This window comes from Dermacentor variabilis, chromosome 4 (assembly GCF_050947875.1).
Source record: "Dermacentor variabilis isolate Ectoservices chromosome 4, ASM5094787v1, whole genome shotgun sequence".
NCBI classification, from domain to species: Eukaryota; Metazoa; Arthropoda; class Arachnida; order Ixodida; family Ixodidae; genus Dermacentor; species Dermacentor variabilis.
The window spans coordinates 160,035,963-160,061,560 of NC_134571.1; the positions used below are offsets into that span (position 1 = coordinate 160,035,963).

The window sequence follows — 25,598 nt, forward strand, 5'->3', positions numbered from 1 at the left end:
GTACACCAGAAGAATCAACGAGATGCCCAAGTACAGAAATTTCACGATGACCAAAGTGGCACTTGGACGAATTTATTTGTAGCCCCGCCTGACGGAAAACTGATAGGATTGTCGACAGGCGCTCGAGGCGTGTCGCAAAAGTCGGAGACAAAACGATCACGTTGCCCAGGTAACAGAGGCAGATGGACCACCTGAAACCGTGTAGGAGGGCGTCCATCATTCGTTCAAATGTGGCCGGGGCATTACATAAACCGAAAGGCACCACTTTGAACTGATACAGGCCATCGGGAGTAATAAAAGCTGTCTTCTCGCGGTCCATGTCATCGACGGCAATTTGCCAATAGTCGGAGCGAAGGTCGATGGACAAAAAATTTTGCGCTCCATGCAGGCAATCCAGGGCATCGTCAATGCGTGGTAGCGGATAGACGTCTTTCTTTGTTACCTTGTTGAGGTGTCGATAATCGACGTAAAGTCGCCAACTGCTGTCCTTCTTTTTAACTAGTACAACAGGGGATGCCCATGGGCTGCAAGAAGGTTCGATGATGTCTCGTGAAAGCATCTTGTCAACTTCGTGTTGGATGATATGACGCTCACTAGGCGAGACGCGGTAGGGTCGCCGATGGATCGGGCTCGCATCACCGGTGTTTATTCGCTGTTTTACGACAGATGTTTGTCCTAGAGAGCGTTCTCCAAGGTCGAATATATCCCAGTATGAGGCAAGGAGGCAACGTATTTCTTGAGCACGCTGGGGAGGAAGGTCGGGAGCAATCATTTCTGTTAGGGCATGCAAATCTGAAGGGACAGGAGGCGAAGCATACATTGAACACGAGGAGCTGTCACAAGTTAAAGCCGAAATGTGGTAGTCTCTGGCTGGCGTTATTTGCGCCAGGGATATTCCGCGCGGGAATACTGTATGGAGTCGAAATTTCAGAAGCGGAAGGTAGGATGTGTTGTCCGAAATTGTAACGACGGTGTGAGGGAAAGCGACGTTATGCGAGAGCAGGACATCCGGATTAGGGGATACGATGCCGTCACCGTCTGGTATTGGTGGAACGGGGTAGACACCTATGTAGGCAACGGCACGGTGTGGGAGGCGAATATGCTCTGTGGAACATAGCCGTATCGGAGAACTATCATAAGGGTCAATAGCAGCAGGTAGAGCGAGTTGCACAATACCAGCAGAGCAGTCTATCAAAGCGGAATGTGTAGACAAAAAGTCAAGGCCCAGGATGAGGTCGTGAGGGCAGTGCTCTAGTACATAACATAAAACAGAATTATGATATCCGGCGACACTCAGGCGAGCCGGACACACGCCAATAACGGCTGGTGTTCCATCGTCGACGACTTGGACCATAGGCGAAGGGGCAGGAGTGAGGACTTTCTTGAGACGATTCCGAAGCTGAGCATTCATCACAGATACGTGCGCGCCAGTGTCAATCAGATCCGTGACAGGTACACCATCCACGTTCACTTTAATGAGGTTCCGATGTGTGGGCAAGGTCAGAAGAGGATTTTTGCGTCGGGTCGGTTTGGCAGCATCACTTCCAGCTGCTGCACCCCTTAGTTTTCCCGAAGGATGCGCCGGAAACAGCTAGAGGACGTTGATCGGCGAGATTGGGGCGATCGGGAGAAGCGGCGACGTGGCGAAGGAGAGCGGCTAGAGTGGGTAGGACGAGAAGTGTCGCCAGAATTTGCTGGCTGCGTTTGCGGGGCGAACCGCGGGGCAGCATGAGAGCCGTGGGATGGGTGGTAGGACCAGGGGGTCGAATTCCACGAAGGCCGGCAGTGACGTGAAATATGGCCGACACGGCCACAAGTGAAGCATATAGGCCTGTCGTCTGGAGTACGCCATTCGGCCGGGTTGCGATACCGCGTTGGGGCATTCAGGCAGCTGGTGCGTATGACAGTGCTGCACGGAGTGTAGTCAGGTCGATTAACTGATCAGACGTTGGTCAAGCCAACGTTGGCCAATTCTTGGCGCACGACGGAATGTATCATTGAGACGGTCGCCTGGCAATTGTCGGGGCCATGGGTTGGGGCCATGACAGGAGATGCGGCTTCTATTTCACGTCGGATGACATGGAGGATGTCATCAGAGCGATTGGGTGTGGGCGGACTGCGGAGGTGTTCGCAGGTGGACGTAGCAGCCGTGTTGGGAAGGCGGGGAAATGGCTGGGCAATGCCGCGACTCTTGGTTTCTTCAAACCGCCGGCATTCTGTAATGATGGCTTGCACAGTGGAAAAATTCTTGAAGACAAGGAGATGGAAGGCATCATCTCTTATGCCCTCAATGATATGTGCAACCTTATCTGGCTCGGACATCTTCGGATCTACTTTGCGGCACAGAGCGAGCACGCCCTGGATGTAAGTGAGATAGGATTCTGTTCACGTCTGGACACGCGAAGGGAGTTCTTTTTGGGCAGCGCGCTGACGTCAAACTGGCTTGTCAAAAAAAATCTTTCAATTTCTGCTTACAAATGTCCCAGCTGGTAAATTCCTCCTCGTGGGTCTGAAACCAGATGCGTGCCGTGCCCACGAGGTAAAATATCAGATTCGCGAGCATTATATTCTGATCCCAGCGGGTGCTGGCGCTCACTCGCTCATATAGTTGAAGCCAGTCTTCAACATCAGTGTCATCGGTGCCAGAAAAGGTTCCTGGGTCGTGGGGTTGGGCTAGAATGACGGTGGGCGTGGGCGCCGACGGGTCCGAAGCATCCTCGCCTTGCGCTGCCATTGTAGATGCAGTTAAGGAGCGCTCGCTGCGTAAATCCATCTTGATAATGATCCCGCAACCTCCACCAAAATGTTACGGGGTTAAAAACAGTCAGGCGTGTATTTACAGAATATTTACAATAATTATATCAACTGACAAGATGGTAGCCAGCGCGCGAAACCCAGAACATCGTCTTCTTCCTACGATGATCAAAACATCTTCTTCTTCACCGTGTCACAATACAAAGGCAAAAAATGTACATAGAAGGCACGACAAATATGTCAAAACAACGCTGCAGTGCGGATAGTGAAACTTAATTCGGGAAAAAGACAAACATGTGCAAGGTAATATGCAAGCGCTCAAAGTTATAGACGTACAAATACAATGCGTATACATGACTGGTGAATTAAGTCACAAAAAATGCAACTACAGCACTTGTCCGCAAGAAAGATAGAGAGAAACATATCTATAAACAAACGGTAGATACATTTTCTTACATTTGAATTTCGCCTTCAATCAAACGTCAATTTCTCCTCAGAGATCTAAATGTCTGAGAAAAGAGTTCAATTCCTGATCCGGGGCCTAAAGCAAGAACCTTTCGCCGGACTGATCCACAACCACCCGAATGTCGTAGCTGAGTTTTTAACAGAGGCTACGACGATTGAGAAGACGCTAAAAATACGCACCTGCCAATACAACCACCAAGTGCTTTCGACAAAGAGTGAAATTCAAGCACAAGGATCCGACTAGCGACGAGAGAGCATTATAACAGTCGCACGCAAAGAACTGCACAGGATGCTCCCTTTGAGGCAGCCTCAAGTAGCATGCACTGTTGCCATTATACGAGAGGAGATCCAGCAGTCACTTGGAGTCCACGGATCACCGCGGCCTCAGCCGGAAGCGATGACCTATGCCGCTGTCACGCTTCCCCTTTACACCCGCGCCAGGGCCCGGTAACGCCACAGTTCCGTCGTTTGCCACCACAGCCGCCAGCTCACCCTCCCGTCGCCTGGCGCAGCTACACAAAGAAGACATATGTATCGCGCGCTACAGACCATCGCCCACTTTGCTACCACCGCGGAGAAGCGGGCCACGCCTACCGCCGGTGCCCAAATCGTGACCTGGGCCGGCGAGGCTTCGCCGTTAGCGCACCGTCACCACAGCTTCGCGAACGGCCTCGTGATATTGCCCACTACATCGCCGCAACACAGTGGAGACCCCGACCCTCTTCGCGTTCGCCGTCACCAGGACGCTACCTGTCGCCGTAGCGCCGACCGTACGAAGGACCAGCCCGTGGATGGTCCGTAAGCCCATGTCCGGAAAACTAAAAGCAGCAACCGATGAAGGTGCGGTTTCTGTACATCTAAATACCGAAGATACCCCGCCGCAACCGACGACGTTTCGATATATATCTTCACGACGTAGGAAAGATATGGCGCCACCCCAACGAAGCTTCGAAGCCAGGCATACGCCGACGTAAGAAGACCTGACGAAGAAACGTACTAGCTACAGAAAAACGCGATGTAGCCGTGATGCGAAAGCACAACCCAATTGCATTGCAAGATGAAGAACCGCCTACCTCGATTGTGCTTCTCGACGGCCACAATGTCACCGCTCTAATAGACACAGAAGCCGACAACTACATCGTCAGTGTACCCTTCACCGCCCTCACTTCTGGACAGCTTAAGGACTCCTTATAACGGCGATTGGCATCTGCACAGCAAGAGTTACAGTGCATGACTAGACTCACACTGCGAGCTTCGTTATCATTCAAGAGTGCGCTGCAACGTAATTCTCGAAATGGACTTTCCGAATCAGCAAAGCGCAGTCATTGACATAAAGTCGAAGTCGATAAGGCTGTCTACAGACCAAGCGATACCACCCGAGACAACTTCCAGTCAGCAAGTCATGAGAGTACTTGAAACCAAATCAGCATCTCGCCTGCTCCAGCAATCTCAATTCCGTCGGTATCGAAACACCCGCAGGCGTAGAATGCATCATTGAGGGCGACGAACGTCTACTGCTCGACCGCGAAATTTACACCGCAAGAGGGATAGCTCTACTGCAAGAAGGAAATGAGAAAGTTATGCTGACAAACTACAGCCGGGAGTTCAAACACATCGGCCTCATCACAACCATCAATGCGCTTGTCCTGCCGATTTCTGCCGCATATACTTTGACAACCATGGTTCCCGAATCAGACTTCGAGGTAAATCCAAGTCTCCCCATGAACAAGCAGCAACAGGTCAAATGTTTTCTCCAACGGTACAAAGACGGCATTTCAAGGTTATCCAGAATTCTACTAATGATAGTTCCAAAGCACCGCATAATAACCGAAGAGTGCGCTCGACCACTCCGCCAGAGCCCTTACCGAGTTTCGACGTGAGAACCTGAAGTTATAAGGCAACAAATAGGTGAAATGCTGCGCGACAACATCTTCCAGCCGTTCAAAAGCCCGTGGGCATCTTCAATGACTCAGGCATAAAAGTCGACGCTCTTGTCCCGGAGATGAGATTTCAGCGATCGCCGACTGTTTTCGCCGCTGTTGTTGTGCTTTGGGTGTAAGCTGCTTTGTGGGCACAGGTTCACCCAATAAAATGTTAGTTTCTTCATTCACAGTTTTCCCGCTGTTTTCGTGATCGTCACTACAACGTGACAATATGTCGCTTGTTCGTTACTGCATTCTTTAAAAAGTCATGATGCATTATTTCTTTAAAAGTATTTATGAATCGGAGAGCTGGAACTGGAAACGAAGCAAAAAGAACATTTTGTTTTATTATATAAACGAGTAAGGGCACTGCCATACTTTAACAGCGGAGCTGTTTAGGTTTTAGTTCCGCCGTGAAGGGCTACCAGGAAACACAGCCCAGCTGTGTGCCGTCTCGTGTTGCCTAGCAACCACCTGCGAGAGCACCGAGCCACGTAACATCCTCGTACCTCACACGCATAGGGCGGAGTCGTGACGTCACAGATGAGTAAAAGCACGGAACAGCCGGCGCGGCGACACACGTCTCGCCTCCTCTACGCCGCGCGTACGTGCTCCTGCCATGGGGAGACTTAAGAAAGTCCGGACACCAGAAGAAGAGGCGGCTTATCAGGAAGAGTGCCTACTGCCAAGCGAGAAGCGATGCGTCGCCGCCGAGCTGATCCGGAACATCACGCCCAAACTGCGTCTGAGAAGAGGCGTCGCCGAGTCGATGATCCCGAGTTTCAGCCCAGGGTACGTAAGAGTCGGCACCCGAACACTTGACGTCACCGAGAAAGCGATCCCGGCTTGCGACTGCTCGAAAACTTCCAGCGTCAAGCCCGCCGAGACAACAACTAAACAGAACCTACAAACAACTTACCCAAGTCTACCAATAACTTTGCAAAACCTACAAATGGTTCATACAAGCCAACTACAACCTAGGTGATCACAAGTTCCGCCCTTGACTCCAGCCTTGCACCGCTAGTACAAGCTGCGCACGTTTTTTTTCTGGTGGACGTCAATGAAAATAGAGCGCAAAAGGCGTGTCACTCTGGGCGTTGTATTGTCAGCCCACATAGCAAGTTATTCACATTGTACTTAAACAAAGATATCAAAAATACCGCTCGACGTGGATTTTTAGTCGAGCCTCTTACAATCATAGCGTTGGACCAACGCTCCTGTTGGGAGTATAAATTATTTTGATAAAGAGCATATAACCTTAATGTGATACAAAAGATTATTTAGCACAGAATGAATTATTCGAAGTAAAGCAGGTACTCAGTTTTTCTTCACCCTCTTGCCGAGCTTTCCGCACTTGTGCTACGGACCGACAAGCCTGCATTGTTAGAGGACCATTATACGCAACAAATAACACATGGTTAAAACAAAAACTTGTGGCTTAACGCCGTCCTGGCAATTGTACAGAATTAACCAAAGAGCCCGAATTGATTTCATCAACACTGTTGAACAAAAAAGGTCAATTGTTTCTTTCTCCTGATGAGAAGTCCAAGCGCAGTGCCGCCCGCAGACGCTCGAGGACGGCCGAGCCCTTCAGCAGTGGGGTCGTTAAAATGCCGCCATGTCTTCGCAACACCGGGAGAGACGCCACCGGTCGTCAGGAAACCAGAATGCGTTCGAGTGGAGCCCTCTGCGAGCCTGGGTCCAGGAGTCTGTCAAGCCGGTGTCTCCGCACCCCATCAGCCTTCTTCGAATGGTCCCTGCTGACGTCGTACCCGGTAGACACCGGGCCATCGGGGAAGCTTCGATGCGGCTGGGTGAAGGCCTTGTACGCTGAGGTCCTTGTGGTCCAACGAGCGTAAACCTCCGCCCCCCAATAAACGCCGTGGTCACTGCAACTAATGCTGAAACAAGTGAAAGAGACAGAGGTTTACGCTCATTGGGAAACTAGGACCCCAGCGTAGGAGGCCTTCATCCAGCCGCATCGAAGCTTCCACGATGGCCTGGTGTCTACGGGGCAAGACGTAAGCAGGGACCGTTTGAAGAAGGCTGCTGGGATGCAGAGGCACGGTCTTGAGGGGCGCCTGGACCCAGGCTCGCAGAGGCCTCCATCCGGACGCATTGTGGTTTCCCGACGACCTGTGGCGTCTCTTCCGCTGTTGCGCAGACGGGGCGCCGTTTTAACGACGAGACATCTGCATGGCTCGGCCGTCTGCGAGCGTCACTGTGCTGCCTACACCGTCCGGACTTCTCATCAGGATAAAGAAACAGCCGGTGAACTTTTTCTTTCCACAGTTTTGATGAGATGAACTCGGACTCTTTGGTTAACTGTACATTTGCCAGGACTTGGTTAAGCCAGAAGTTTATGTTTTGGCCTTGAGCGATATCTTGCATGACTTCTGTTTGCACTTTCACGTTGTAATCCCCTTCTTGTCAATCGATGTTGTGGTTTTGTAGCCTAAACGCCATAGCGCTGTTTGCTACTGCTTTGATTTCTGTTTTTTAGAAAGTGTGTTTTCTGCGTGTCTGAAGTTGCAGCTGGCTTTGTTCATTTCTGGAACCGAAACCACACGTCGGCCTGCTGAATAAGACACGTAGTAATTTGTTACAATTCCAAAGAAAACCGAACAAATACCCTGTCAAATAGGTTTACTTTGTTGTGGCTGGATGCAGTGGATAAATGTAATGACAGGGACTCTTTATCAAGGAGTCCCTGCCGTGTGTGATAATGATATTATCAAGAACGCTTTATGGTCAGGACGCTATAACCTTCGTAATTTTTTAAAGACAGTATATTTTGCATTTACAGCATGTTACCACGCCAGGAAAATATGTGGACGGGACATGCGTCAAGGAAGGGTCGAGTGGGAAGGTCCATTGCAAGGAAATACCACCTCCACTGGCTTGCTGAGGATGACAAAGAAAATTAAAAGATACAACTTCGTAATGAAGTCATGCCTTACTGAGCCCATCGAAATCAACATCTTTAGACGAAAACTTCCACAGTATTATAAACTGCATGTATCAATAAACGCATAATATATTTCTTGATATTTCCATACATGCTGCTGACACGACGCCCATGCCGGAAGGGGAAAATAAGCGAAATGAAACAATTAGCAAAACATGTGAACCCAAAAGCACAAGAGTGCAAATACGATTTCATAAAGCCAAGTGATTCCAATTATCAATGGTGAGAGAAAAATGAGTATTTAACTGTGTTCGGCCAAAATAGGGGTTTCAATCGCCGTGATGATTGTGGCGAGTTGGTATTGTTTTTAGTGAACTTATATACATTGTATGCTTATGAGCCAGGTTGCTATCGAGTATTCGACCAATAAATTCAAGCCGTAATTATTTCCTGCGCAATTCAAGTAATGGAATTTCATTATGTCTCGCTAGTTCAGTGGCACAATCGAAAGCAAAAACTTCTTGTACACAAGCCGGACTCGCTGTTTTTGCATTCTTTCGAAGCAATTTGTGCTGCACTGAGTGCAGGTGTCGTAGGAAATACAGGTGTATTTCATCTTCGGTCGAATTAGGCAATAATAAGGTTGGAGATTGGCAAATGATAACGCTTTTTAAATGTTTATAAAAAAGACATAGTTTACGAAACTCAGAGGCAGCTATATGTTAACTGGAAAGTTCCAGGACAGGGCGCTAGGAAAGACGACACCTAAATATTTGTAGTTCGTAACTTCTTTAAGTAGAGAAGAGCCTGACATATAAGTTTAAAAGAGCAACGCTTTCTTACGAGAAATGGGAAGAAAAAGAATTTTTGTACATTTCTGGCGGCAGATGGAAGAAGTGCAGCGTCCATAGCTTGTGTTCACATCGGCTCCATCTTGAAATGTTTTCGCCGTGTTTTTCTGTGGATACCAGCCCTAATTTTGCACCATTCGAACCGTGAGACCACCAGGACTCTGCAGATACCAAGTTATCAGGTGGGGCATTTATTTTTCCGGGACTGCGACCACTTTCGTGTTACGAGCACGCCGTCGCCGCGCTAAGGCTAAGCGCGTGTGCCAGGTGCTCGGCCTACCAGGCTACCTGGCACGTTCCCGCGCGTGTCCGTGCCAGCTCTTCTACGACGCACAAGCCCCTGGCCAAACTTGCGAAGCATGAAAGTCCAAGTATGTGGCAAAGATATTTTCCCAGAAGAGTTACCCGCCGAGATGGGCTAGTGTACCGCCCGTTCCCGTCGATGTACCGCCCGTCGCCCAGACGAGCAGCGGGGCCAAAAACTATCCCAAGAACAACAACCTAGGACGCAAGACTCTCGCTCTCGCTATAGACCCAAGCAGCAAATTAGAACTCAGGTTCTCAAGGTCGGGCGCGTGCTCCCACTACCAGCAAATGAGATCAAGATCTTCGTCACACCCAAAGGAGCCCTCAATATTTCCAAGGTCGTCAGCTCTACAGTGACTGCAGCTATTCTTCAAGCAACGCAACTTATCTCAGAAGAGTCAAAACGACACAATATGCTCGAACAACCAGCAAAACATCATGGTGATCAGCATGCCTAGCCCGCAAAATGCGGACGGTACGTAAGAATCAAGTCCATCCAAGTCAACGGGGTAACCCACGAGGTCAGCGCGTAGGAAGCCGCCCCAGATAATTCTACCAAAGGAGTCATCAGAGGCATCCCTCTCACCGATAGCGCCAGACAAGTCGATGCTAACATCATAAATGGTCGTAATCCTCTAGTCTTGGCCGCAAAGCGAATCGGTTCCACCACGACCAACGTCATTGCCTTCGACGGACCTGACGTACCATACATGGTTCGGTATGGCGCAATGCTAATCCCATGCTCCCTGTACCGCAAGCAGATCAATATCTGTTACCACTGCGGCCGTCTCGGGCACCGCGTGGACGTTTGCCCGTTTCCTAATAACAAGATCTGCCGGGGCTGCGGAGCTCGCAACCCAGATCAAGATCATCAGTGTACACCCAAGTGCACGTTGTGTGGTGGACCCCACACCACAGCGGACAAAGCTTGTACTGCCAGATACAAAACGCCGTACGTTATACGAAGATGCCTCGGAGAACGCCGAGTAGCACAGCATTGAGCCCTTCAATCAGAAGATTTCCCGTCCATGGAGACCAAGCACCGGTCCCGGTCCCGCTCCCTCTCCAGACCAACGTCGGACCGAGGTCGTTCCAGATGAAGATCCAGGTCGACTCCAGGAGCCAGATATACCTCAGAAAAGCTTCGCAGAGGCCCTGACGGGCTTCTCGCGAGAGGGTCACGTAAAATCCCCCGCACTGCCTAAACCCAACACAGACAATACAGATATCGAACACCTTAAGAAAGAAAACGCAGTTGTGCGTGATTTAATCCAAAAGCTTACCCAGGAGGTTCACAGCCTCATCTAACCCAAAACCCAACCCACACCCAACACCGCAGAAACCGCTACCAACAGCCAACCCGAAGAGCTCTCAAGACCAGCCCAAAAAAACGAGATTTCCAAGGAGCTCAGGGCCAAGTACGCTCCGATGTCGAGGATATGCTCACAACACTCCAAAGCACGGTGGAAACTTTACAGCATTCTCTAATCGTCCTTATGCACAGAGTCACCGCCATGGAAGCTAATATTCAAACCCTTTTCACGCAAACCGCTTCCACCGCTCAAGCCGTAGCCATGGACACCACAGGAACCGTCGCCGCCACCCTGCCACCTGTGGCATCCCCTATTTTTCATTATGGCCCACACTAACACTGACACAACATTAAGGCAGTTGTGGCAGTGGAACTGCCGAGGCTGCCTCCATAAACAACCCGTTCTCCGTCAATACCTCCGTACGACTTCATGTCAACCCGACGTAATCTTACTCCAGGAAACGCACGATACTCCGGTCAACCTTCCAGGATATCAGCCTTTCACTGCGAACAACGCTCCACACGGAGTCTCCACACTCGTTCGAAAAAAAATTACCGCAATCGAACACGATCTGAACGATCGGCGCATCGAATACCTCTTCATTGAGCTCATCCCGCATAGAAAACGAAAGGAAGGAATTTATCCTCAATATCTACAATACTCCATCTCAACGCCATAGCCGATTTCTAACCCTCTTCAAATAGGCCTTTAACATCGCAGGCAGCAGCCCCCTTATCATCCGAGGTGACTTCAATCTCCCGCATACAGGATGGGGTTACAGACAGAGCTCTGCTGCAGGTCGTAACTTATGGCAAGACTTCCATGATCTCCGGCTTACACTCATTACTGACCGAGCCTTCCCCACTCGCTTCGGCACTTCTACTGAACGAGACACAACACCAGACCTCACTTTCACCAAAGACACAGACAACGCCCATTGGCGCAACACCCAACACGACCTCGGGAGCGATCACTCTATCATCAGAATTACTCTCCCACACCTAACAGCCGTTATCAGAAAAACAAGGGACTTTACTTGGACGGACTGGGATGCGTTCCGTAAACGCCGTGTAACAGCAACAACGGACACTCCCATTACCGACATAGAATCATGGTCATGCGATCTACTGCCTGATACTAAATCGGCCACCCGCATTATCACAACAGATGCCCCGACTGAGCGCATGGACAGTAGGCTCGCCCACCTTATTGAGGTCAAATCATCCATCCTCTGTAGATGGAAGGGACAACGGCTCAATAGAAGACTCAGACGGAATGTCGCACTTCTCAACAAGGAAATTGAAGCACACTGCCGCGTTCTAAGTCAACAGCAATGGACAGAGCTCTGTCACTCTTTAGACGGGCAACTCCACCACCCCAGCTCATGGAAAATCCTCAAACATTTGATTGATAGCACCACCGCCCGCTCATAACAACAAGATCGCCTCATCAAGCTTTTATTCACAGAAAGCAAGACGCATGGCCAGGACCACGTTAAGAATAGCTTATGTCAAAAGTGCATCCCATCTGGGCCCACTCAACCTCACGAGCCATACACAGGGACCTCCAACCCTGCCCTTGATGAAGATTTCATCGTGGCAGAGATTCATGCTGCTCTGTGTAAACTGAACAGCCGTTTGGCGCCAGGCCCAGATGTTGTTACGAATAAAACACTAAGAAATCTAGATGATCCCTCGGTGCAACAACACACCAAATACGTTAACTGCTGGCGCCACGGATCTATTCCCCCGACATGGAAAACGGCCAAAGTAATTCTCATCCCCAAACCCCGTAAGCCATCTAGCCTCGCCAATCTCCGACCCATATCGCTAACTTCACGTGTAGGCAAGGTCATGGAGTACGTATTCCTAACCCGTGTAAACACTCACCTCGAAGACACATGTGCGTACCCCCACTCGATAATTGGCTTTAGACAGCATCTTTGCACCCAAGACGCTATGCTCAAATTTCAGCATCAAATTCTAGATGGCAAATCCCGTCCCACGAAGGCGATCTTGGGCTTCGACCTTGAGCGTGCCTTCGATAACATAAGGCACTCCACCATCCTCGAAGGCATCTCCTTGCTCAACCTTGGAGAACGCACTCACAACTACGTAAGAGACTTTCTATCCAATCGGAAGGCCTTCCTGTCGGTCGGAGACATTCGATCGGAAGAACTCTCCCTCGGCAGCATGGGCACACCGCAAGGCTCTGCCATTTCCCCAATACTGTTTAATCTGGTTATGCTCGGATTAGCACAAGAACTACAAAATCTCGACGGCATTGAACACACCACATACGCCGGCGACATTACAATCTGCGCTGCAAAGGGCAGTGACGGCCAAATCGAAATTGCCCTACAAGACGCCATTGACGTCGTAGAAAATTATCTTGAAAGCACGGGACTCCGCTGTTCCCCTGAAAAGTCGGAGCTTCTCCTATACCGCCCCAAACTCCGTGGGCGCCCCCCGCGGGGCTCCACGAATAAACGCCAATACGAGGAAATAGAGCTCAATTTGAGGGATGGCAGACCTATACCCGTGGTCCCTAGCATCCGCGTTCTTGGTATGACCATAGGAGCCAACGGTTTGTCGAAGGATCTTGGAGATAGTCTACGACTATCTCCAAGATCCTTCGACAAACCCCTAATACATCCAGGCTGCTGAACCGAGTGACCAACCGGCGAGGGGGTATGAAGGAAGAAAGCCTCATCCGCCTTGTCCAATCTTTTATCGTCTGTCACGTTACTTACGTTGCGCCCTTTCTCAACTGGTACAAAGCTGAAAAGACTAAACTGGACATCATCGTCAGAGGAGCCTATAAGCAGGCCTTAGGACTACCCAACCACACCAGCACGGAACTTCTACTACAATTAGGTATCCACAACACGCTAGACGAGTTAATCGAAGCCCAGCGTCGATCCCAACTAGAGCGCCTTACCCTAACGGAAACGGGCCGCAGCATTCTAAACAAGCTTAATATCACCTACCATCGTCAACATGGAGACAAACACCCAATACCACGCGACATTCAGCAGTGGATACACGCCGACCCTATTCCGAAAATCATGCACCCAGACTGCAACAAAGAACGCAGGAAGGCACGAGCTACCTCCCTCATCAAAGCTTATGCCAACACCGCGGGCGTCACCTTCATCGACGCAGGTGAGTACCAAGATGGACGGCGCTTTGCGGTGGTTACCACGGCAGGTGGCTTGCTCCAACATGCTGCCATCATCGTTACCAAAAATGCCGAGACGGCCGAAGAAGTGGCCATCGCCCTGGCCACTCTTGACCCAGCCTGTCACACCATACTGAGCGATTCTCGCGCAGCAATCAAGACCTACACGAAAGGTTGTATTTTTCAGCAATCACTCCGTATCTTACAAGAAGCCCCGCATTCGCCTGAAAATCAAATTACCCTCGTCTGGATCCCAGCACACGCCGGCGTTGTCCACCCGCACCTCACCAACCTCAACGAGGTTACAAACCCCTCTAGTACGAGGACTAGTCAACCGTGCCGGAGACGGTGCAGGTGCACCCGCAGGACGCGCCTTACAAGATGCAACGACCTTGTGAAGTTATTTTACCTCGCAAAAAGAACCTGCCTCACCCCTCACCCCAAGTTAAACAGGGCACAGGCAACCACCCTTCGCCTGTTACAGACGAATACATACCCCTCCCTCACACGCTATCACACTGTATACCCCGACATTTACCCTAGCCAGACGTGCAAGGCCTGTAAAACTGAATCAGCAACACTCCCCCACATGCTATGGGAGTGCAAACATCAATACACAAACCTTAATCCCGTGACCCTCTCGTCGAGATGGCACGCCGCCCTGCGCAGCTCCCATCTCGACGACCAACTCTGGGCGACCCAGTACGCCTACGAAGCGGCGAAGAGGCAAGACCTCGACGTCCCATTGTGGGAGCCCTGGCCTAGCCGACTGAAATGCTGGTGCTCATTAAAGTTCACACACACACTCTCTCTGCATTTCTGGCCATCCTGCATTACTTGCACTAATCAAAGCTATTTGACAGGCTGTCATTCAGGCTATTTCGGTTTCTACTACAGGTGATCTCATTAAGCAAAGTGCAATCGTCAGCAAATATGCGTATTTTAACATTTGGCTTGACAACATAAACAATGTGAATGACATACAAAATAAGCAATAAAAGGTGAAGTGCACTGAAGTGCGCTACCCCAAATGCAACTCCAAGGCAAGGCGAATGCTGCTCGCCCACATCCACAAACTGTTCGCGATCGGTTAAGCATTCTGAGATCCAAGAAACAACCAATTCTGGAATGCCATAGTTTATGAGCCGAGCCTAACAGTGGCGTAACCAGAAATTTGGTTCGGAGGGGGGGGGGGGGAGCCTCACGTTGCAGCTCGACCTCCTCTTTATAGAATTTGTCAAGGGATCGAATAGATTAATAATAACTGCATTGTCATTATGAAAGATGCTGCAGACAAATTCTTGAAAGCTACGCACTGTCAAGACAAGTAAAATATGTATTTTTTCATAAAAGCATACGCTCTTATGTCCGAAAGAAATGGTATCAATGCTTCCATCTTTTTTGCCTATTTAGTAAGTAAAGAAAATATCACACGAACTTTAGAACTATATCAGTTAGAAACAAGCATAGCAGTGCATGCTGCTGATATGAAAAATGTAAAGGCCCTGAAATGAACAAATTGAGGACAAATATTGTAATGAAACTTTGTCATTCAAGAACCCTGTTTACATTTTTGTGCATATGCAACGGCAGGGAAGAATCTCAATGGCGCTGTCCTTTGTTCCAATGTATTGCGCAGGAGCAGCTATCACCGTTCGTTCATCGTTATTGCACCAAAAATGTAGTCGCAAAAGAGAGGACATATGGAAAGCAGGAGTTCTGCAAAACATACGAGGGCGAGTCAAATGAGAGTGAGCCAATGGGATTATATGACAAACGGGGTACTTTGATTAAAAAAAGCCTCCATGAGCATTTAGACATTTGTCCCACTCACTAGAGTCGCGTCATTAACGTCTCATAAATCTTCTCGGGCTGCTGCTTCAAAAAGTGTGTAACCGACCCCTTTTACCTCATCGTCCGGTACAAATCTGGTACCCCTGAGCTGTTTTCTTCAATTGCCCCAAAATGCGGAAGTCGCAAGGCGACAGTTCTGGGCTGTATGGCGAATGTTGCAGCGTTTCCCAATAGAACTTTGCCAGTTTTGTAATAACCACACCAGCGACGTGGGCACTGGAATTGTCGTGGAGCAAGATGACCCCATTCGTCAGTTTTCCACGTCGTTTGTTCTTAATTTCAACGACGCATACTGCTTGGTATCCTACACCAGCGAGACAAGACTCCGGAGAGGTTGCGCTCAAGCGAACGCGTTGCAATACTTTAAGTACTCACAGGAATGGCGGCGAGCGACCATTGTTTCTTTTTCTCGTCTGCTAGCCAGAAGGCGTCCAAAACTCTGCCAGGTGAAAATCCACTGGACTAAAGAAAAAGGAACGCGCACCGTAGTGCGCTGCGCGGTGGTTGGGGCAACGCGAGAAAAACGCATACGCTCTGGCTGGCTCTGGCCGCCCGCGGGTAGTGAGAACAACAAAATTGAAGAGGCTCAATGTGTTCTCGCGAATAAGAGGCTAAATAGGAAAATAAACACGAACGTAGTTAATTTTTTCTGGCTTTAGTGACTTGACATGGATGCTTTGGCACAGGTGAAAAGAATGTTGATATTCTTTCTGTGACATGACAACACAAATAAACCACCACAACGCTTCGTCTCATCGGACCTCGCTGCGTGCTTTGTCAACTTGTCTGATAGTGTGTTGGTTTGGTTTGTCTCGTTGTATGTTCTGATGTACGACTTTAGAAAATCAGTGCACCTTTGGCGTCAAATGTTTATAAGAACATTCAACCCACAAAGCTCTGGAATTGAAAAATCTAAAGCACAACTTTAGAAATGTCAATGCACCTTTCCCATCAAAAGTTTGTGAGAACTTTATACCCATAAAGTTTTGGAATTGAAATCTATGCGCTACGTAGATTCCGCGGCCTCCGCGAGATGCCGCGACTAGCCCGCTCGCCATCAAAACGCCCTTGAAACTATGTGCTCGGGTGGGGCTCCTTGCGTTATGTGACTCCTGGTGCATGGGCGGTACCGCGAAATCTAGGGCGAGTTCGCAATGCACGCGCTGAGGTGTCTTTTCGAGCGGGAAAAAAGACATTCTAAACAAAATTCAGACTGATTTCCGGAGCCGGGGGTTGTTTTGGTCGGCGGTGCATGGACAGCCCGAAAAAATTTCGGGGGAGGAGCTGCAGCTCCATAAGACCCCCCCCCCCCTCGCTACGCCACCGGAGCATTAGTGAAGCGGTGAGGTACCTTATGGAAAGCTTTACTAAATCAAGAACAAGTTGAACCAATTTGTTGTTATTCGACTTTCAAGATGCGAGAGTGAAGTATAGAGACTATTTGCGTAGCTACGCAGTATACTTTCCTAAAACAATGTTGAGGGTTTCTTAGTAATTTGTTCGGTTCAAGAAACTCGTCCATGCTTTTTCCAATAGTGTGGCATATTAGCTTGCAGCAAGTTGACATTGGTGAGATTCGACGCTAATTTTCTAAAAGCAGATGATCGCCCGTTTTAAAGATGGGCTCCACACCGGTTGTATTACAGTTAGTCGGTTCCTTTCAACACGAAAGAGAAGCACGAAATATGATAACCAGGTACGTGTGAGTGCCTTGGCGTATCGTCCAAGGAAACATTCGGCATGTTATTATGTAGAGAAGTTTTAGTTTTCAGGTTGTGTAACATAGATAGCACTTTTGGATAGTTAATAAAAATCCCAGAGAGAGCACCATCAGGAGAAGCAGTGTGCATTGTTATTAAGACTTTGTTAAAGTGTATATTGAATTGTTCAGCGATTCCTCGTTTGTCATTGTAATATCTATCTATCTATCTATCTATAAATCCCAGAGAGAGCACCATCAGGCGAAGCAGTGTGCATTGTTATTAAGACTTTGTTAAAGTGTACATTGAATTGTTCAGCGATTCCTCGTTTGTCATTGTCCCCGACTTGCCGTCCGAGCACGCTCGTGAACTCTACCGCGTTCTGTTTTCCTACCACGATATTTTTGACTTTAACGATCGTCCTTTCGCCAAGACTACAGCTGTCAAACATCGCATTAATACCGGCGATGCCCCTCCTATTCATCGCCGCCCGTATCGAGTGTCACCAGCTGAGCGTCAAGTTATTCACGCAGAAGTTCGCAAAATGCTTGCCAAGAACATTATTGAACCATCATACAGTTCATGGGCGTCACCTGTAGTACTGGTCAAACAGAAGGATGGCCCATGGCGCTTTTGCGTGGATTATTGGCACCTTAATAGGGTTACCAAAAAGGACGTGTATCCCCTACCTCGGATTGATGACGCCCTTGACTGCCTCCATGGTGCTCGCTATTTCTTCTCTATTGACCTTCGCTCCGGCTACTGGCAGATTGCCGTGGACGATCTCAACCGCGAGAAGACTGCTTTTGTCACACCCGACGGTTTTTATCAATTCAAAGTGATGCCGTTCGGTCTATGTAACGCCCCTGCCACTTTTGAACGCATGATGGACTCCCTTCTTCACGGATTCAAATGGTCCACGTGCCTGTGCTACCTGAACGACGTTAACGTATTCTCCCCAACGCTCGCTACGCACCTCGAGCGCCTCTCAGCAGTCCTGGACGTTTTTCGTCGAGCCGGTCTGCAACTCAACGCATCCAAGTGCCAATTCGGCCGTCGCCAGATTACCGTCCTTGGACATCTCGTTGACGCGAACGGAGTGCAACCGGACCCAGGCAAGATCCATGCTGTTGCGCACTTCCCTGTTCCGAAGTGTGTCAAGGATGTGCGCAGCTTCATCGGCCTTTGTTCGTACTTCCGCCGTTTCGTGAGAAATTTCGTCGCCATAGCACGACCACTAACCGAGCTTTTGAAAAAAGACGCCCTTTCCAGTGGGGCGATAACGAGGCCTCTGCATTCTCACATCTAATCGACATAATCGACAGTGTGAAGACGACGACGACGATTAGAAGCTAGCGCGGGCTGTTGCCTTTTGGCCAAGCGCAGCGTATTGCCTTGTAAATGTACTTGTAAATAGCTTTTCGTCGGTGTCTTCCTACGTAACAATATCTATCTATCTATCTATCTATCTATCTATCTATCTATCTATCTATCTATCTATCTATCTATCTATCTATCTATCTATCTATCTATCTATCTATCTATCTATCTATCTATCTATCTATCTATCTATCTATCTGTCTGTCTGTCTGTCTGTCTGTCTGTCTGTCTGTCTGTCTGTCTGTCTGTCTGTCTGTCTGTCTGTCTGTCTGTCTGTCTGTCTGTCTGTCTGTCTGTCTGTCTGTCTGTCTGTCTATCTATCTATCTATCTATCTATCTATCTATCTATCTATCTATCTATCTATCTATCTATCTATCTATCTATCTATCTATCTATCTATCTATCTATCTACAGTTTATGCATTTATGTATTGGTTCGTGATCATGGTGCCATCGGGGTCGTAGCATCGTCGTCATTTCAACTTCGTCATCAGACACTTGTCATACCGTCATCGTCACGCCATCGTCTTCATGCTGTCGTACTGCATTGTTGCCACACTGCGATCATGATGCGTCGTGGTAATTCTATCGTCATAACTCCAGCTTCGTAACACGACTGTCGTCTTGCCATCATCATTTGCTTATTTGTACATACTGCAGCGCAATAAGCGCTATAGCAGCAGTGGGTTAACTGAGGGAAATCACGCACAGAAAAATATGATACAATGAGGGGGTTGTGCTGGGAACATTCATCCTAAATGGAGGATAAAAAGTTAGGCGCGAGCGTGAGGTAAGGAATTCAGTTTGAACCCAGGTAAGGAATTCAGGATGAACCCAAGTAATGAATTCCAGTTTTCTATGAAATGTAGAAAAAACCTGAATTTAAGCATATTAGTGGGCGTGCAAATTAGGGCGTCAAATTCATGTTGAGGTGTCGTCTCGTCAATGAATCTGGCGCGAGGTTAGTATAGTTGTTTTCTAAGTCTGACGAAAGAATTGGCAATGCTGCGAAAGAAATCTAACAATGCTATACCAATAACGAATAAAGCGAAGGTAAATTTGAGGAACGACGTGGAGAAAAGGGTGGAAATTCACGATCATGACGGTGACATGAATCTTACAGGTTTTTTCTCAGTTGTTTCTAGCTTGTTAATCTCACACTGCTTATAAGGGCTCCAAACGACAGATGCGTAGTCAACAACAGGACGGATTAGCAATGTATATACCAGTAGCTTAGTAAATTTTAGAGATTGGATAGTGTAAGACTTAGGCGACCAGATTGTTTTAGTGCTTTGTTACAAATGTAATCAATGTGATTAGACCATGGCATGTTATACGTAAAAATAACACCGAGATACTTATACTCTGATACCCTACACAAACTTGGTTATTGAAGGAGTAATGAAAAAAAGGATATTTTTATAAAATGACATAACGATGGTTTTGTCAAAGTTAATGTTAATTTGATAGGCATTGGACCAAGTGCGAAAACTAGCGAATGACATTTGGAGGCGGTAATGATCATTAGAACAGTTATTAACTTCGTATAAAACATAATTATTGTCCTAAAGACGAATGTTACAAGATATGTTAACCAGCAACTTATTTATGTAAATTAAAAAAAGCAGTGGCCTAAGAACAGGAGCTTTGGGGCACTCCAGATGTCACATCAATAGCAGTAGAGACGGTCGAGCTGTAAGGGACAAACTTGGTATGATGTGAAAGAAAGCTTGAAATTCATTTAATTTGTTGAGGATTATTTAGTACAGCGTTCAGTTTAGCAAGAAATTTAGAATGTGATACTGTGCCCAATGCTTTAGAGAAGTCTATAAAGATAGCGTCAACATGGTTGCCAGCATTAAGGTTATGGAAAATGTCATGCGCAAACTCAACCAACTGCGTCGTCGTACTAAAACCGCGCCTAAACCCGTGCTGTATGTTAGATAACAGATTATGTGATTCAAGGTAAAGCACTATGTGTTTATTATTGATGTGTTCTAAATGCGTGCCTCATAATCAGATCATGGCTGTCATAATTAAACCCATAATTTTTTATGTTCTAAGACATTGCATGACTGTGATGTTAGTGAAATAGGTTTGTAGTTCGATAGACTGCTTATCCCCAGAATTAAATAGAGGAAGCACTTTAGCTAACTTCCATGAGGGAGATGATAAAGACATGGCAATAGTGGCTGATGATAAAGATTTGTTGTATATCACCGTCAGATATATTGATGACCACAAGGAATAGCGAACCAAGAATTCCTATGTCAGTGTTTGCTTCAGAACAAACTGTATTAGTGGAAGAAGGAATGAAGTTTTTATCGGGTACAAATACGGACTGGAAAAACGTGGAAATAAAGCAATGCGTCGAGTAATCTTGAAATAGTTAAGATGGCGACAAAGAGTCTGGGGTGGAATGTATGGGCTAACTGGTAGGCAGCGGAACGGTCTTTCAAGGGACGTTAGCCCCAGTAGCTCAACGTAGCTCTCATTACGGTGGTATACAGAAATGGCGACACCCTGTGTGACTGAGGCGCCGATAAAGGTACACTGACGTCTGGGATTTTGGAATGTGTTGGTGAAGGTGTTTCACAAAACATATAATAAAAAACAGACAAAAAAGAAAATAGACGGGGAGGGGAACCGAAACCGCAATAACAAATAGGAGGGTGACATGCGCAGAAGCGGGCGGGGGCCGGTGTGCATGGGAATAGGGGGTCGTGCAGTTGATATAAACGCAAAAAATATGAAAGAGTATAATAAATTGAGTAGTAGGCAGGAAAAAAATTTCGAAATGGAGAAACAAGTGAGGTTAAGAATTAAGGTTAACTGGATGGCATAATGTTTCTTGCGCCTTGGTTGATAATATGATAATTTCAGAATTAACTTACCGCTATTAAAGATTCAGGTTTCCACGTTCCAAATTGTTTCCCGTGGGGTGCAGTCAATGAAACTTGTGTATGAGGTATGATCCCATATATTTCCTTTCGCGAGGTGAACGGAAATTTGTTTGTAGAATATAGAGCCTTGCTTTGTCGAATATATGACCATCTTCAATAAAGTGGCTGGCTACTGCTTTAGGTAAATTATGTTTTGTGTCCGCGCGGTGACCGTTGAGTCTTGCATGAATTTGTTGTCCAGTCTCACCTATGTATTGTTTGCTACAAGCTGCACATTCTAGACAGTAGGCTACGTTGCTTGATGTGCAGGAGAAAGCCGAAGTTACCTTGTTTGCGTAAGTCGACGCTGTACTTTTTACTCTAGTAGTAAAATGAATATGTTTGCATGTAGAGCACTTGGGGCGGCCACAGGGACCGGTTGCCAACTTCGTCTTTGTCCTTAGTTTGGGATGCACAAGAATATTTTTAAAATTAGTGTTGCGTCTGTAGGCTATTCTGGGCGGGTTGGGAAAAATCTTAAGTTTCTGGTTGCTGGTGTTAATTGGGTAGTATCTACTGAGGATGGTATTCACGTTTGGGAGGGCATTTGACAATTTAGTAGTAAGAAGAGGTATTGTTGTTCTTGAGTAATATTGCTAGATGAAAAGAGTAAACTCTGCGTTAGTAATATTTCTATTGCGTCAGTTTTATTTTGCATGCTACAGGCAATTAGACTTATCAGGCGCGAAATTTTTTCCTGCCAAATTGGTATCACGCCATGCTTTTACCTGGTTGCTTTGCCGATCTGTCATTCTTACATGTTTAGTTTGGTTCTCATCTCAGATACATGCGTACCTGTCAATCCTAAGCTTATCGATAATCAAGCATACTTTCTTTCTTTGTTGCTTGCCTTTTTTGCGCTGTACCAAAGTAGCTTGCGTATCTTTAATGTCGCCTCCGAGTGATAGTTATAAATATACTGGACCTGTTCAGTTTCTTTAATTTGCTTGTATGGTATTATTTTCGTTCAGTTCTTTCCTTTCCTTTTGTTTCCTTCTTCCTTTCTTTTTACCAAGTCGGTGGATACGCCCTGTCGAATCATACTGCACTTTCATTTTATATCGAAACGCTTCCTAAACTAGTTTCTTTGAGCAGTGCTTGCGTTTTGTCCGGGCTCTCCGAAATGTCGAGAATGACAAAGTCAGACTGTCTTGTGCGATCCTAAAGGCCAGTCAATTTTTAGCCTGGAAGCCTAAAGAATCTTCTGCTGACCTGAGTGATAAGTGCATTTGGTTTCTCTGATCAGGTTTAGCTGAGGATTCAGAAGGTTCAATGGTCTCGGGGCGTGTCAATACAAGTATATGCGAGAGCCACACTAACGTTCCTGAAAGCGGTAATATTTTTGACTTGCGGAAAAAATTACAAGATGAAAATATTTTTACACGTCATAGTTACAAGTTTGGGCTCAACAAGCTATGGAAAAGATGAAGGGCAGTACAGACGAAGCAAGACGCGTCGTCGCCGTTCAGTTTAGTGGAGGTTTTCCTTTGGAGCGTTACACAGCATGGTCAGCCTTGCTTAGTAACTCAGGGGACCAATTGCAATGCATGCTCACTGACCTGGAGAGGCGAAGCAGAAGAGTGGGTCTAAAAATTATTATGCAGAAAACTAAAGTAATGCTTAACAGTCTCGGGAGAGAACAGCAATTTACAATAGGCAGCGAGGCACTGGAAGTCGTAAGGGAATACATCTACTTAGGGCAGGTAGTGACGGCGGATCCGGATCATGAGACGGAAATAATCAGAAGAGTAAGAATGGGCTGGAGTGCGTTTGGCAGGCATTCCCAAATCATGAACAGCAGGTTGCCGTTATCCCTCAAGAGAAAAGTATATAATAGCTGTGTCTTACCAGTACTCACCTACGGGGCAGAAACCTGGAGGCTTACGAAAAGGGTTCTACTCAAATTGAGGACGACACAACGAGCTATGGAAAGAAGAATGATAGGTGTAACGTTAAGGGATAAGAAAAGAGCAGATTGGGTGAGGGAACAAACGCGAGTTAATGACATCTTAGTTAAAATCAAGAAAAAGAAATGGGCATGGGCAGGACATTTAATGAGGTGGGAAGATAACCGATGGTCATTAAGGGTTACGGACTGGATCCCAAGGGAAGGGAAGCGTAGCAGGGGGCGGCAGAAAGTCAGGTGGGCGGATGAGATTAAGAAGTTTGCAGGGACGGCATGGCCACAATTAGTACATGACCGGGGTTGTTGGAGAAGTATGGGAGAGGCCTTTGCCCTGCAGTGGGCGTAACCAGGCTGATGATGATGATGATGATGATGATGATAGCATGGTCAATGGCGGCCGATGCGCCGTCATAGCATGTCTAAGGAGCAGCAGAAGAAGAGTGGCAAGCCTTCAATCTGAAGACATCGACGTCAGTGAACAATCGCGTAAAAGTTGTAGGCCTGTGGTTCACGATCTCATACGCGACGTCAATCGCTTTTGGATTGACAGAGCATAGATAAGAGTAACAAGAAAGGAGCACTTATGAAATCCTCACGCGACGAGACGGGAAACAAGGGAGCACAAAAGAATGCGTATCGGTGAATCTGGTCGTAAAGGTGATTTTGGTTGTCTTGGGCAGTGGCAAGCGAACTACGAGCAAGCTTCCACGCGTGATGAAACAGAGCAGCGGCATCAAGCCCACAGTCACTGCTTGAAGATGCAGCGGAGGGAAAGAAGGTATGCAGCGACAAAGATTGCAAGTGGCCAAACAAAAGGTAAAAGTGGAACTATATACCAGCATCGTGTTTATAAGAACTTTAAGTGAATGTCACATGTGGTAACACAATATCCCAGTTATGCGGAAGGGCCGACGCCTACTTAAAAAGCATGTCCACCTGGGTTCGCTTTAGGCGCATGGTGAGCGTGTAGGTCTGGGAGTAGTACAACGTGGTGAGTTTGTAAAACACCACCTAAATAACATAAGGCCTGTTCACTGCGATTCATGACGTCATGCTACCTGGCGCGAAGTTTCCATTGCCAAAGTTGGCGTGATAAAAGTGGTGTCGTCAAAATCACCACGGCCTGCTCGGGAGCACGCCCATCCGATTCTATGGCAGTCGGGCCAACTAGCATGATGTCATAGCTCGGAGTAAACATGCCTGGTGCTACCTAGTTGACGTTGGTCTGTACTGAGTGAAGCAGAAATACAGTATGTTGTGAATAACTACAGGTAAAATTACTATTGCGGTCAATCATTGAGCGCTGCACAGCGCTGTCCGCTAAAATGACGGGAAGGAAAAGTCTACATCTGCGCTCGCAGCTGGTTCTAAAAGCTCGTATTATTTCGTCGCACGTATCGAAAACAGCGGCGATGACAGCCCAGATGTTTCCAGATGCAGTTGGTGGAAAACGATCAAGTAGGTCAACGCGTAATACCGAAGAAGGGCTCAGGGAGCGCGTATACGGGCCAATAATGCCCTGCACTTAACATAGAGGAATTCTCTTTTTTGCTTCAGAAAGCTCACAAGAGCTGAGGTAACGGCCCTCACCTAACAGTGCCCAGCGGTTTTGTTTGCTGACATACTCATACAGTCTTCCTCACACTCATACAGCCAAAGGTCAACTTCAAAGCCGCCCGTCCCGAAAAGGTGGACAGGGCGATGTGTGGTGATGGACAGGTTAGTTGGTGGCGATGTGTCTTAACCTGGTGGCACAAAAAAAAACTGATTATGAGGCTTTACGTACCAAAACCACGATCTCATTATGAGGCGCGCCGAAGTGAGGGACCTTGGTTTTATTTTGTCTACCTTGGGTTCATTAACCACTCGTGTTACTGCATTTTACCGCCATCGAAACGCGGCCGCCGTGGCCGGGACTTGATGACGCGATCTAGTGCTTAGCAGAACAACACAAAATTTCACTAAGCAACCACGGCGCGGTCACCTCGCGGCATGGTGGTAGTTTTGAGATGGTGTCAGATGCAGAGTACTGTCGTCGGGGTGTTCCTCACGCCTCCACCAAATTGTTAGGTCGAAGTATTAAATTCAGTACGCGGAATATAATCGTTATAGGCCGC

General features: G+C 47.6%; 1 protein-coding gene across 1 annotated transcript in view; it reads left to right on the forward strand.

Annotated features, from left to right (window-relative positions):
• Positions 1 to 8,183, forward strand: part of LOC142578021 (uncharacterized) — a 42,166-nt gene extending 33,983 nt beyond the window's left edge. The window contains exon 7 of the mRNA XM_075687448.1: positions 7,948 to 8,183. Within this exon, the coding sequence (XP_075543563.1) occupies positions 7,948 to 8,049 (102 nt within the window). The 3' untranslated portion in view covers positions 8,050 to 8,183. The remainder of the gene's footprint in view (positions 1 to 7,947) is intronic.
• The last annotated feature ends 17,415 nt before the right edge of the window (positions 8,184 to 25,598 follow it).